Raw genomic sequence first — 15,563 nt, 5'->3', positions numbered from 1 at the left:
TCTGCTTTTGACTAAGCGCTCGCAATTCGTGCGAAGCTATATTCGTCATCTGCACCATTTGAATTTTCATATCGGCCCACGAGCACTTGTGAGCATCCTTCGACAGAGCGTTTGGATAGTGAACGCTCAGGAGGTCTGCCGTCAGACAATTCGATCGTGTATGCGCTGTTTTAAATGCAAGCCTCGATTGCTGACGCAACTCATGGGGAATTTACCCGCAGATCGACTCCGTGCGATTCGCCACAGTCCTCGTCGGCATCGAGGCCATAATGAACTCGAGGCCGCTGGGAGCCATCAGTCAAGATCCAAGCGACGGCGAGGCCCTAACACCCGGGCACCTGCTGACAGGCGGGTCGCTCATCGCCCCCCAGCCCTGCGGACTCCGGACCAGGAGAGTGTCGGTTGCTTGCGGCGATGGCGACTTGTCTCGTCAGTCAGGCAAGTGTTTTGGCAGCGATGGTCCCGCGAATATGTCCTGGGGCTGCAAATTCGGGGCAAATGGCACCAGCGGCAACCGAACCTCGAGGAAGGAGACCTCGTCATCGTGGCCGAGGACAATCTGCCGCCTCAGAAGTGGCTCGTGGGGAGGTCATCGCCACGCACGAAGGAGAGGACGGCATGGTCAGAGTCGTCGAAATAAGGACTAGCACTGGAGCGGTTTTTCGGCGGGCCATACACAAATTGGCGCCGCTACCAATGTGTTGAAGCCGATGCAGGCGTTCAACGGGGCCGGTGTTGCGTGACCTTCCATCCATGGAGGCGCTTTGCCACCGTAGGTTAGCTAGAGTAAGAGATTTTGAATTGTGCAGGAAATATATTTGTTCGCTAACATTGAAATAGATCGAGCGTATCCATTTTCGCCCCGCCGAATAAATAATTAAATTACAGCCAACTAAAGTTTTCGGTTAATTCATTAGAAAAACTTTTCTTATTTTTCAGTACATAATTATTATTTTTTAGTGCTGCCGGCCATGTTATTATTTTTGTTTATTTATTTATTTTTTTTTTATATATTTAAAATTTTTGTTTTGAACACTTTAGACACCATTCACGTAGATGAAGTACCTAGATGAAGTTTACCTTTTGTTGGTTCTTTATTGAACGATTTGATATCTTATAATTTTAAGCTTACTTAGCTAAGGCCGCGAATCTGCGCTGCCAAAAACGCCAGCAGTGGAGCGGCCACATTATGTATAAGATGAATAAGCGTGAGAAAAAGTCGTATGCACAGTGGATCATATTCCTTGGCCATCGAGTTATTTCAACTTAACGGCTGTACTTACGATAGCTAGTTAAAATGACTACCACTTCAAAATCTGCGTGGAATGCACGTGGAAAAAAGCAGAGCATTTTACAGCTTTATCTTGCACACAAATAGGTTCAATAGCCGATAACTGTTCGAATTTTTGAGCTAAAAGTAAAAGAAACAACTGATAGCTTCTAGAAGAATTATCAATGAATACCGCTAAAAATACTGTTCAAATATTCATAAATGATGTTTTTTCCTGCTAGGTTGGTCATTTTACCCACTGTGAGATTGCAGGTTTAATACCAACTAATCTTTGTGAGTCACACAAAAAATTCTAGAAATGGGAGAGTTTTGTTTGATTTGTTACTTTTCTTGTTTTTGATTGGTTTGTTAATAAGCTTGTTAAAATAATTGCCGCTTATTTCTTTAGTTTACATTTACTTATACATGTATACATACTGTTCCCTATTTATACGCTCATCATTGTAATTTCCCACTTAAACAACTAGACTTATGTGGTGTATATAGGTGTGGTTTAATTGCTCATGCTCAAAACCTAACTGTAACCCTCACACACGGTACACACATGCAGCTATTCTTTCTGTTTCTGCATTGGGACCGTAGCATTGTGTGAATTTTCGATTCCCTTTTGCTCGACCTTTTCTCGCAGAGTGGAAGGTCGTTGAAACCAACCGCACGCATAGTTCGATATACCGCAACATCATAGCCCGCCCGCCGGGCGTCAATATTAAATAATCACTATACATATATATAATTAATATCAAAATTAAAGATAATACAATCCACTTGATAGTAACCCAAGGTTTTCTCACAACTACACAATGATTATGCCGGTTTTATTGCGATTATTACACTGGCATCTGTGTGGCATCATTGTCCGACCAGAAGTATATAATGAAAGTATATTCATAGAAAGATACTAAACGTGTCTCCGCATTTTTATACCCGATACTCAAAATGAGTATTGGGGTATATTAGATTTGTGGTGAAAGTGGATGTGTGTAACGTCCAGAAGGAATCGTTTCCGACCCCATAAAGTATATATATTCTTGATCAGCATCAATAGCCGAGTCGATTGAGCCATGTCTGTCTGTCCGTCTGTCCGTCCGTCCGTCTGTCCGTCTGTCCGTTCCCTTCAGCGCCTAATGCTCAAAGACTATAAGAGCTAGAGCAACGATGTTTTGGATCCAGACTTCTGTGATATGTCACTGCTCCAAAAATATTTCAAAACTTTGCCCCGCCCACTTCCGCCCCCACAAAGGGCGAAAATCTGTGGCATCCACAATTTCAACGATACGAGAAAACTAAAAACGCAGAATCGTAGAAGATGCCTATATCTTCTAGAGTGCGAAATCTGAACCAGATCGTATAATTATTACAGCCAGAATCACGAAAACAATTTCACTCTTTCTCGCTCTGTCTCACTCTAACACACAGGTTTCATGGTCGGTTTTGCCAATTGTAAAATATGAGTTCAAGGATCTCAGAACCTATAAAAGCCAGAGCAACCAAATTTGGTATCCACACTTCTGTGATATCGGACCTTGACCGTTTCCTGTCCAAATTTCGCCACACCCCCTTCCGCCCCCGCAAAGGACGAAAATCTGAGGCAACCACAAATCTCAGAGACTATTAATGCTAGAGTAACCAAATTTGGTACACACACTCCTTTAAGATGTCACTATAAAACGTATATCTCAGAATTTCACCCCACCCCCTTCCGCCCCCACAAAGGACGAAAATCTGTTGCATCCACAATATTGTAGATTTGAGAAAACTAAAAACGCAGAGTCATAGATAATGACCATATCTATCAGGTTGCTGAATCTGGATCAGATCAGATCATTTTTATAGCCAAAAGGAACAAATCAATTTGCAGTGGCTACGCAGCGCCCGACGTCACGCTCAGACTGATTTTCTGTCTCTCTCGCACGCACTCTTTGTCGTGTCGTTAAATATTAGCGGCGTCTGCCGGAGGAGAGCCATACTGACTTAGTATCGGGTATAACCGTAGAGTTGCGGTGTCCGCAGCAACTCACAACGTTCCACCTCGTTCTGATTGAAGTTGACAAATTCCTCCTGCTCTGGTTGCAACATGCCTGCTTACAGAATAATATATAAATGTGTTTAATTTAAAATTTTGTAATCTAAAATGTTTCTAGTAATAAAACAAATTTTGAAACAGCTTGAAAGATTCAACTGAAAAATCATATATTCTTCGGAAACACATTATTTTGCTAAATACGATAAAAATATTTACCATAGCTATGCACATCAAAACTTGTAAAGTAAACATTCCAAACGAAAAAAATGCCAAGGCTGTTAGAGCGATTTCTGTAATGTCCTTGAAGCTTATATCCATTTTTTGCTTTGGTGTATCTGCAACAGCGTTGGGACCTTCTGTTCGCATCTCGTGATCCATGTTATGTTCATATGAACTTTCGTAATCTTCAAGAAATAAAATATGCACATATATACTATATATAGATATACGCTTTTATAGTGTGCCCACACTGAAGCCGAAAGTAGAGCCAAAATATTTTTTAAAAACCAAAAAAAAAAAAACGAGGGTAAACTTTGTGAGTTGCTGCTGCGACCACATCTCTACATTGATACCCGATACATAGTCAGTATGGCTACATTGAGTGCCAAAGAGTGCGTGCGAGAGAGACAGCCGGTTGACTATGAAAATAATACGATCTGATCCAGATTCGGTAATCAAGTGGATATGGTCGTTCTTTATGATCTTGCGTTTTTAGTTTTCTCGTATCTTTAATATTGCCACAGATGCCACAGATTTTCGTCCTTGGTGGGGCAGAAGGGGGTGAGGAGAAATTTTGAAATATACTTGCAACAGTGAGATCTAACAGATCTAAGAGATCTTATAGTCTCAGAGCACTAGGCGCTTATAAGGACGGACAGATAGACATGTCTCAATCGACCCGGCTATTGATGCTGATCAAGCATTGATATATGTTATTATTATTATCGTTCATTCTCTTTCGTAAATCAGACGCGTTTTTGTTTTGCGCTCCGCATATTTTCCTTTTGTTTTACATAAAAAACCGGTGTTTTCATAAATAAACATTAAATACCTTCCTAATCCACCTACTATCTGGAAATCTATTCTATTTCGCGAGTACATGCCGGCGTCGGCTTGTTGTGTTTGTGTTGTTGCCGTGAGTACATTACATTGCATTACAGCTCTCGTCTCTCGTCTTGTAGCTTTTGTTGTTTTATCACTCTCTCGCTATCACCTCAACTTCAATAACTGTTCTTTCTCTCTCACTCTTTAAACTTTCTGAGCAATAGCGCTCTCTGCTTAGTTCCTCTCGCTTTAACCGCTGTCCACTCTGCTCTCTTTTTTTTACCAATTCCGCTTTGAGCGTTGTCTGGCACATTGGTCTGATACCAATTTGTTTTGGAAATTTAATATTTTTTTCGAAAATTTCGTAAATAAATAAATAATAAAAATGGAATACGCTGTGGTCTGCGCCAAAAAGCCTGTAAGAACAGATCATCCACGATCAGCCGAATGTCCCCTGCTGGCTCTGCGACAGCGTAGTGCACGCAAAATGCGCTGGATTTTCTGGCCTCGTGAGTGATGCTATAGACCAACGTAATGGGTTGCATTACAGTTGCGAGGCATGCCGTGCGGGTGAGAATGACATGGTGGCCTTTATGAGGCAGACGCGGAAGGGCTTTAAGGAGCTGACCGTTGTCTTTAAAAAGCAATACGATCGGCTCCTAGCCATGGAGTCTCAATTTGGCAGTCTGCAACTGCTGAATGAGTCTGAATTGCCAAAACATGGCAAGATTCGACTCGAGTCTTAGTTAAAATTCCGAAGGGCAAAAATTAAAAATTGCTTTTTCACGGATTCAATAACAGCCTGCTGCTCTTTATACTGCGGGCTCCACACACAAGAACAATACTCCAATATAGGACGTACTTACGAGATATACAGTTGTTTCGTAACGTACGGGTCGTCAAACTCTTTGGACCAACGCTTGATGAACGCTAAAACACCGTTAGCTTTATTTACAGTTGCAGCTATATGGCTGTTAAAACACATCTTCATGATCAAAAAGGACTCCGAGGTCATTTGAACTCGAAATTCGCTCGAGGACATGATTTCCTAGAACATATGAGACAAAATGTGGAGCGCGACGGTAAAATGTCATAAGTTTGCATTTGGAAAGGTTCAGAAAAAGAAGATTAGTTGAACACCACAATAGTAGTTCACTTAGATCAAGTTGAAGGCGTAGTACGTACGATTTTAATCTTGTGTGCAAATACCAATCAGAGTAAGAAAGACAGATTTTGACATCATCAGCATACATTAGTGTAGTAAAGTATGTTATAACTTGAGGAAGGTCATTCACAAATAAAATAAACAGAAGCGGGCCCAGATGACTTTCCTGTGGCACACCTGAAGTAACATTAACAGTATTTGACAACACGTTAGAAAACAAAACACGTTGAGTACGGTTAGAGAGATAGGACAAAATCCAATCTAGAAGATTCGTTGGGAACCCTAATAAAGAGAGCTTGTGAATAAGCAGAGCATGGCTCACAGAATCGAATGCCTTGCTGAAATCCGTAAAAACTACATCCGTCTGCAAACCAATTTGAAAACCACTGTGGAATAGGTTAGAAAACTCAAGAAGGTTAGTCGATGTTGAACTATGTCTGAAAAAACCGTGTTGCGACGGAGATATCAAGCTGCAACAAAGATGTTGCAGTTGCCGGGTGACCAGGAACTCAAGAAGCTTCGGGATGGCGGAAAGCTTTGCGATACCACGATAGTTTTCAATGTTTGATCTTGAACCTTTTTTGTGAAGCGGAATGATATAGGACTCATTCCAAATTACTGGGAGACAAGACTGTTCCAAGGAGAGGTTGAAGAGAAAGGTCAAGGGTTTGCAAAGGGACTGGGCACAGCGTTTTAAGATGCAACTTGGTACCTTATCTGGACCCGCAGAAAACGATATGTCCATAGATGACAAACCTTCCAGAACTACGCTTTCCTCGAAAAAGGGCAGAAAAATGCTGTTAGCTTGAGGTAGCTCGTACGGATACGGAGTGGATGCGTTGTAAATATGAGACGAGTACGTTGTTTGAAAAAAGTTAGCGAATAAATTTGCAATACCAACAGCAGAAGCTTCTGTTTTGTTCTGGTAATGAAGGGACGGAGGAAAAACGTTTGACTTGCGCTTAGAGTTAACCAACGAATCGAATTTTTTAGGATCACTACGAAAGTTACTACTACATTGTGAAAGGTAATGATTATAACACTGACTATTGACGGCAAGGAACAGAGAGCGAGCGGAGGAGTATAGAGCTAAGGCCGACGTGGAGCCCGACTTCTGGTACTTTTTATACAGCCGGGATTTATTATACCCGATACTCAAAATGAGTATTGGGGTATATTAGATTTGTGGTAAAAGTGGATGTGTGTAACGCCCAGAAGGAATCGTTTCCGACCCCATAAAGTATATATTTTCTTGATCAGCATCAATAGCCGAGTCGATTGAGCCATGTCTGTCTGTCCGTCCGTCCGTCTGTCCGTCTGTCCGTCCGTCCGTCTGTCCGTCTGTCCGTCCCCTTCAGCGCCTAATGCTCAAAGACTATAAGAGCTAGAGCAACGATGTTTTGGATCCAGACTTCTGTGATATGTCACTGCTACAAAAATATTTCAAAACTTTGCCCCGCCCACTTCCGCCCCCACAAAAGGCAAAAATCTGTGGCATCCACAATTTGAAAGATACGAGAAAACAAAAAACGCAGAATCGTAGAGAATGACCATATCTTTTAGACTGCAGAATCTGAATTGGATCGTATTACTATTATAGCCAGCATCAAGAAAACAATTTCATTTTTTCTCGCCCTGTCTCTCTCTAACACACAGGTAGCATAGGCGGCTTTGCTTAGAGTAAAACATTAGCGCCTAGATCTCAGAGACTATAAAAGCTAGTGCAACCAAATTTGGTATCCACACTCCTAATATATCGGACCGAGACGAGTTTGTTTCAAAATTTTGCCACACCCCCTTCCGCCCCCGCAAAGGATGCATGTCTGGGGATATTCACAAATCTCAGAGACTATTAAAGCTAGAGTAACCAAATTTAGTATCCGCACTCCTGTTAGATCTCACTAGGAAACGTATATCTCAAAATTTCGCCCCACCCCCTTCCGCCCCCACAAAGGACGAAAATCTGTTGCATCCACAATATTGAGGATACGAGAAAACTAAAAACGCAGAATCATAGATAATGACCATATCTATCAGATTGGTGAATCTGGATCAGATCAGATCATTTTTATAGCCAAAAGGAACAAATCAATTTGCAGTGGCTACGCAGCGCCCGACGTCACGCTCAGACTGATTTTCTGTCTCTCTCGCACGCACTCTTTGTCGTGTTGTTAAATATTAGCGGCGTCTGCCGGAGGAGAGCCATACTGACTTAGTATCGGGTATAACCGTAGAGTTGCGGTGTCCGCAGCAACTCACAACGTTCCCCCTCGTTTTTTTTTAAATATGACAAATACTTGGAGAACCAGGGAGGCTTGGACGATACGGGTACAGTGATATCTGGTCAAATGTATTAAGGGCGGAGTAAATAGAGCTATAAAACGAGCTAACAGTTGCATCTATGTTTGGTAGGTTAGGTAGAGACGGCCGCCAAGCTCGCTCGGAGCCCAGCACACATAGGCCGGTTTCGGCCCGTTGTGATGTTTGGTAATGAATAAAGAAACTTCCAATTAACACGCGGGAGATGTAGTACACGTCTCAGCTTCGTAATCCAGAACCTTGTCCGAATCTCCTCAATCGTAGTATTGCCGCGCCGGGCAACGCCTCCAAATCTGGGGCCGTACGTTTGATAAGCCTCCCGTGTTCAATACGCCTCCCGTGGTTTTGTTCTTTAAATCGGTTTTATTAGTTTGATTTATTTTATTCATTTATTCATTTACAATGTCGGGCGGGTGTTAAACTACGAGAGCTAGCGCTAAAAAACTTGTACCGCTTCAGTGCTTTTTCCGCTGCCTTTGTTTTCGTTCTTCCTTTTTACTGCCTTTTTCTGCCGTTCGCCCTAATTAACCCTTTGCTCAGCGCTGTTAATGTTTGTGCTGTTAACGCAGTGATATTCAGGGCTGTTAGGCGCAGTGATATTCAGGACTGTTAGGCGCAGTGATATTTAGAGCTGCCGCTGCGGTTTCTGCCGTAACATTCCCCCCTTCGCAAACTTCGTCACTTGTCGTGATGTTTGCCAAACTTCTGGTTACGCCTTGATCCATTAGTGGGTTCGTTGTCCTCACGTCTAACTTGGCCAGTTTAACTATTGGACGAGTTAGCAGTCCAGATGCATTGCGGATCACCGCGCTTCGGGCGATCCCGTCCTTGGCCACTCGAAGGTCCATGATGACGCCTTTCCTCCACTGCACCTTGGGGCTTGTTTCGTCCGCTAGAACCACGACGTCTCCGAGTTGGATAGGGTTGGTTGGGGGTCCATGCCATTTGGTTCGTGTCGTCAGGCACGGTAGGTACTCCTTCAGCCATCGTTTTCTGAAGCTGTCCACGATCTGCCCTGCAATGCGAAAACTCTTACCAAGCATAGCTCCTATTGCGCTGCCGTCGCTCTTTGCTGCCATCGAGCTGGTCTCTGCTCTCAGAAAGTGATTTGGTGTAAGTACGTCGGCTTCCGGACACTCCAACGGCACGTAAGTCAGGGGTCGGGAATTTAGCATATTTTCTATTTTTGCAAGTGCTGTTCTCAGCACTGGTTCTTGTACGTGCGTCTCCTCTAATATTTCGGCTAGTATGGATTTCACCGATCTGATCATTCTTTCCCACGCACCTCCCATGTGGGGTGCTCCTGGGGGTATGAAGGACCATTCTATTTGCGGGTACTTGGTTTCCAGAATTCTTCGGTAGAATTCTTTCAATTTCTTCTCGTAGTAAGCGGCTGGCTACTCGGAAGTTCGTCCCGTTGTCCGACAAAATTCTCTTGGGGACTCCTCGACGGGCTACGAACATTTCCAATGTTAGCATGAAGGCGTCTGTTGACAGGGAGTTTGCCAGCTCGATGTGTACTGCTCGCACGGTGAGGCACGTGAATAGTACTCCCCATCGTTTCTCGCGTCGTCTTCCTACGTTTACCTCCAGTGGTCCGAAGTAGTCGATACCTGTGTTTGTGAATGGCAATTCGTTGATTGCTAGCCTCTCTGGTGGTAGGCTTCCCATCTCCGGCGCCTCTGGAAGCGCTCTTTTATTGCGACATCTTTGGCAGGTTTTCGCTACGGCGCGAACTCTTGCTCGCAGTCCTGGTATGTGGTACAATTGTCGCATCTCGTTGACGACGATCTCGGTAAGCTGATGCTGAAACTTCCGATGGAAATAATCAATGAGAAGATTAGTGACGTTATGTCCTCCGGGTAGAATTACTGGCCGTTTCAGGTTCCTCGTTATGCCGATCGACTTATCTATGCGGCCGCGTATTCTCAGTACGCCTGTTTCATCGAGGTACGGCGATAATTTGTAGATCGAACTTTTCTTACTCACGATTCTTCCTTGTCGTAGAAGAGCCATTTCTTCAGAGTAAGCCTCTTCTTGGACCATCCGGTATATAACGATGTTGACATCTTCCATGTTGCGAAAGCGTGCGGCTAAATTTGCCTCCTCTGATGCGAGATCTCTTTTGCGTATTTTGTCCAGAAATCTCATCACGCATCTCAGGGCTCCCGTGAACTTTTCCCATTTGCTAAAGCGACATACATTTGGGATTATGCTACTCAGCTTTGATGGCGGTTTCGGCGTATCTGTCCATTCGTGTACGTGTATCCGTTCCAGATTACTCGAGTTGAGCTGTGTAGTTGGCCAGTGTTCTTCCTCGTCAAATAGGAACGGCGGACCGGAGAACCATCTCGCTTCCGGTTGGAAACTCGACTCTTTGGTCCACTTCATTCCATCGTCTGCTACGTTCAGAGCGGATGGAAACCATTTCCATTCTGATATGTCCGAGGTTTCCAAGATCTCTCCAATTCGGAGCGCAACGAACTGATGGTACTTTCGGGCGTCTGAACATATCCAATACAACACGTTCTTGGAGTCGGTCCAAAAAACACGTCGCTTGACCTCGACGGAGAGCTCCTGTGTTATGAGTTTAGCTAGTCGTAGGCCGAGGATCGCTGCCATCCTGGGAATCGAAATTGGTTTCAATGGTGCCACTCTTATCTTTGATGCGAGTAGTGTGCATCTGACTTCTCCTCTTTGTTCGATCCTTATGTAGGCGACGGCTGCAAAGGCGTTTATGCTCGCGTCTGTAAAGATGTGTAATTGGATATTAGATGTTTCTTTCGTTAGACCGAGATATCGTGGAACCCTTAATTCTTCGATGTTTTGTAGTTGCCGTGCCCATATCATCCAACGTTGACGTTCGCTTTCTTCGACCTGTTCATCCCAGCCTAAGGCCGACCTCCACACGTCCTGCAGTATTATCTTTGCCTGTATAATAAGAACCCCAGTAGTCCTAAGGGACCGAAGATGGTCATGACTGTACGTAGAATTGACCGCTTCGTCACAGTTTTCGCTTCGTCGTATATGTCATTCGGAAACTTATTGACGAAGGTGAAGTAATCATTCCTTGGATGCCACCACATGCCAAGCACTCGTTCTCGTCTTGTTGAGTCCGTCATCTCGATGGGTCGTTCTTGATGATCTCCATCTCCTGAGAGCGCTCTCATCACAGTGCTCGAGTTAGATATCCATCCTCTCATCTCGAAGCCTCCTTCTTTGTGTATGTTCCTCACTGCCAGCGCTAGACGGATCACTTCGTCTTCTGAGTCACAGCTTTGGAGCCAGTCATCTACAAAGGTGTTGCGAAGTATGGCCTCTACTTCCTCTCTTTGTTCCTCGATGAACCTTTCTGCGTTCCTATCTCTCACGTAGGTCGCTGCTGCTGGGGAACAAGAAGCACCAAAGGCCATTACGCTCATTACGTACCTATCCGGTTCTCGACTGGTGTCACCATATCTCCAGAGAAACTGCTGTGAGCTTTGATCCTCCGCACGTATCCTAACCTGGTGAAACATTTCTCTAATATCTCCGCAGATGCCAATAGACTTCTCTCGAAAGCGCGATATTACTCCTACCAGCGATGGCAGTTGGTCGGGGCCCTTTAGTAGCATTGAATTAAGAGCGATGCCTTCCACTTTGGCTGCTGCATCCCATACGAGTCTTAATTTGCCTTTGTTCGGGTTCTTATTCACGAATACGGGCAGATACCAGGAGCGTTTGCCTTCGACCATTTCATCTTTTTCCAGTTTTCGGACGTAGCCGATGTCTTCGTACCTCTTAATCTGTTCGTTTACGAACTCTCGTAGCACCTTATCGCGTGTCATACGAGATTCTAGGCACCGAAGTCGTCGCATTGCCATCTCTCTGGAGGAAGGAAGTTCCACGTTGTCGTACCGCCAGAGGAGTCCTGTCTCCCATCTCTTCATTTCGCTGCTAAACCTCGTGGAATTTTCCAGTATTGTTTTTGCTTTTTCGTCCTCTTTGGACCTGAGTGTGCTCTTCGCCATGTTTATGCCAACCGCGTCTAATGAGAAACTCTCTTTTACAAGAGTGTCCAGCTGTGGGTGTTTATTACATTCGCATACGTGCATTACCCGCGGACTCGCTGGCCCGTCGCCCTTTCTGCGGCCATAAACAGACCACCCCAACCTGGACTTGGCGGCGATAAATTCGGAATTCTCGCGTTCTTTGACGGTCAGTGGCACTCCAAGTTTCACGTTGTCCAATCCGATGATCAATGACGCTCTCACGTCCTTGTAGCTGAGTATCGGTAACTTTTCCAGGTGCGAATGGGATTTTAGGATTGAGTCGTCCAGCGTCTGCTTTGCAGATCCAGGTTTTTTACTGTTCTCACGTTTTGAAGCGTGAATCTGCGAGCCACATTGTCCCTTGGAGAGATCGCTAGGCTTATCCATTTGGAAAGAGATTCTCTCTGCGTGATGTCTCCATTCCAGCGTAGGCATAACTCGTCCGAGGGCCCAGTTACCTAGTTTTTCCGTTATCTCAGTCTCGATTAGGGTACAGGCGGATCCTTCGTCTATCAGTGCGAACACTTGCATTTGGCCGTTCGGTCCGTACAATGTTAAGAAGACGTATCTAAACAACGCAGCTTCGTTCTGCATCGTGTGCAGTACCATAGTACTACCGGCCTATTCTCTACCGTAGAGCTTTGCTGGTTACTGTTGTGGAGGAGGAAATGGTGCTTTCTCGAGCATCCGTCGACGGAACACACTCTTGTTGACTTACAGTGCCTTATAAAGTGTTTGCCAAGGCACCTCCAGCATAGCTTATTTTCTCTGACGAAGTTCCATCTACCTGGCCCTTCTAGCTCCAGGAACTGCTTACAGTCCTCCAATTTGTGGGCCCCATTGCACCTACGGCAGGGCGGTTGTGCGCTGCTATCATTGTGCACCATAAGCCGGATTCTTGGGTTCTTCTCCTTCGTGCAGACTTCTTTCTCGGGTGCTACTGGCATCACGGTGCTTGCGCACGATGCGACTCGGAATAGCCAATCGTCGAAAACAGCGATATTTACCCTCGGAAGTCCAGCGCTTTGTCTGGCCCAATTCAGTTTCAAGTCGAATGGGAGTTTCTCCACAAGGTCGCGAAGTAACATTGGGTCGTTCAGATAGGCGGACAGTCCTATCGCATCAACAGTAGCGCGATAATTTTGCACCGACAGCGCCAGGCGCACTGCTGATGCTGCTCGATTTCACGGACGGCTCCATTCTTAGCTTCGTCTGCAGGGTGTGATATATGGCCTCTGGTCGGCCGTATAGCATTCGAAGAGTCTCAATGGCTAGTCGGACTGTTGCGGGCATCATTAATTTCCCTCGTACTGCTTCCAAAGCAGCACCTTTCAGGCACCTTTGCAGCCTCATGAGATTCTCTTGATCCCTGAGTCCGCAGCGTTCTGTAGATTGCTCGAAGTTTACTATGAACATGGGCCATTCCTCGGGGTTTCCAGAAAAGCATGGTAGATCCTTGTTGATGACTTGTCTTGCGGCTATCTGGGATGCTGTCAAGCATCTCTCCACCCCCGCTGGCGCGACCGCTTGATTACTCCCGCACGCGTACGGGTCCGGAATATTTCGGCTCGTACTTGGGTAATACTGTGCAGTCGGGGCGCGAATGAAGGGGTTTTGCCCATGCAGGTTGGTACCCAGCGCCGGTGCGGCCATTGGATGCCACATAGCGCCGACTGGCATTGTCTCGTTCGGATTCAGCCCAGTAGGCATTCCAGTCCGCGTGGCTTCCGTGGGTCCTGACATGTGGACTCCGGTCCAGTTGGGAACTGCTCTGTCCCAGCCTCCGTTGATTACCGTGGACCTCATGAGGCCTCCTGCTTGAGGCAGTCTGGAATGCGTCGGGATGGAGCGCATACCCTCGAAGGCCGTGGCGTACGTCGGCCTTCCTAATGCGTCCGCTCTCTGCTGAGCGAACGTTTCCCAGCTATCTAAAAGGCTCGTTCTTGGTGAAAAGGCTTGATCCACCCCTCCTCCTTGGTTGGTATGCTCTGGTGCTTGATGGCTCGTTGGGTCTGTGGTGGACACGTTAGGTGTGGCCGTTGTTGCCGCCGAGATCACATCTATAGCACCTCCCTCAGTCTCAGAACACGCACCAAGCATCTTTTCCGGCATATTTATTTCTCCTAATCCACACGGGGTCTCACCGCCAGATTCCGACTGCTGACCTTTGACGCCGTCCATTTTACTCCGGTGTCTTTTTTGTACAGTCCTGGTTTGTGGTTATACACGAACCACGTGTCGCTCGAATGTAGGAGATTAGCCTTTCTGTCCAACTGTATGAGGATATCTCACCTGCAAAGTCGAATCCCTCGTGACGCAGCTGACTGCGTCGCACGCCGATCTTCTTTCTGTCGGTCGTAATTATTCGATTTGCTCTCTGTTGCGCAGGAAAAGTTTTTTAGAATATTGCCGCGCCGGGCAACGCCTCCAAATCTGGGGCCGTACGTTTGATAAGCCTCTCGTGTTCAATACGCCTCCCGTGGTTTTGTTCTTTAAATCGGTTTTATTAGTTTGATTTATTTTATTCATTTATTCATTTACAATGTCGGGCGGGTGTTAAACTACGAGAGCTAGCGCTAAAAAACTTGTACCGCTTCAGTGCTTTTTCCGCTGCCTTTGTTTTCGTTCTTCCTTTTTACTGCCTTTTTCTGCCGTTCGCCCTAATTAACCCTTTGCTCAGCGCTGTTAATGTTTGTGCTGTTAACGCAGTGATATTCAGGGCTGTTAGGCGCAGTGATATTCAGGACTGTTAGGCGCAGTGATATTTAGAGCTGCCGCTGCGGTTTCTGCCGTAACACGTAGCATCCACATTTTGATGCTTCATCTTGGCGTGGAAATAATGCACAATCATCTCTGTAAGACTGTGCTTGTGTGACTGGATTATCGCCCACCTCGCACTGTATGGCATACACAATGCGGCATCGACTCTGCCGTATGCTCGCAAAACTCCATGGCCATCTATGTATGGCGCCAGTCCCCGATTGTCGCTTCCACTGGCGAACGTCTAGCCGTCTTCTGTCAACCGCATCTCGTTCGGAAACGCCTCACGTTGTGCCTGTCTGAGCAACAGGTTCTCTGCGTCCTCACAGTGAGGCCGTATTTCTCAAGCTCCCTTCTTTGTCCACGGCACCAACGCGTGAACCTTAGCACTCAGGCTGTAGTCCTGAGTAGCCGACTGTATCTTGAGAATCTCTGAAAGGTAACAAAAAAGTCGTTCGCTGCAACCAACGAAAACTCACTTGGCATCTCCTCTCCGTCGGTATCATCCGCAACTCGTTGAAATCCGGTTTCACCCATCTTCATTGGGATACCTTCGTCAATTCCAAGATTTCTGCTACCCGATTTCCGACGAACTGCTTATATCGTCGGTGGGTGCTGCCGATCCATCTAAGCATCGTCTTGGAGTGCGTCCATAAAATGATATCACTGATGGTCATACTGTGTTCCCTCTTGATAGTGTCAATCAGTCTGGTTTCTAGGGGATTGGGATTGACATTGTTCTCATCATTTTGGCACATACAAAGCTCACCAGCACGTCGTCATCCTCATAGGTGACCCTCCAGTAGGCCACTGCCGCGAATGCAGACTGACTTGCATCCACGAAGACGTGCATTTCTATAGCCTGCACGATTCCACGCCCGAAGTAATGGCGAGGACATCGGAACTGTCCCACGGCGTCCATTTCCTGGC

General features: G+C 45.8%; 1 protein-coding gene across 1 annotated transcript; it reads right to left on the bottom strand.

Moving 5' to 3' along the window:
- Positions 1-12,498: 12,498 nt before the first annotated feature.
- Positions 12,499-15,345, bottom strand: LOC117183298 (uncharacterized). The gene is made up of 2 exons (XM_033376716.1): positions 14,166-15,345; positions 12,499-14,082 (listed from the first exon to the last, which is right to left on the bottom strand). Exon 2 carries the CDS (start codon positions 14,052-14,054, stop codon positions 12,996-12,998), a length of 1,059 nt encoding a protein of 352 aa, XP_033232607.1. The 5' UTR covers positions 14,055-14,082; positions 14,166-15,345; the 3' UTR covers positions 12,499-12,995.
- Positions 15,346-15,563: the final 218 nt, after the last annotated feature.

This window comes from Drosophila pseudoobscura, chromosome 2, assembly GCF_009870125.1.
Source record: "Drosophila pseudoobscura strain MV-25-SWS-2005 chromosome 2, UCI_Dpse_MV25, whole genome shotgun sequence".
Taxonomy (NCBI): Eukaryota; Metazoa; Arthropoda; class Insecta; order Diptera; family Drosophilidae; genus Drosophila; species Drosophila pseudoobscura.
This window is presented reverse-complemented; position numbering and strand designations above follow the sequence as displayed.

Excerpts from the sequence above, each read along its gene's own strand:
- LOC117183298 (XM_033376716.1), bottom strand. The coding sequence starts at position 14,054 with ATGGACGGCGTCAAAGGTCAGCAGTCGGAATCTGGCGGTGAGACCCCG.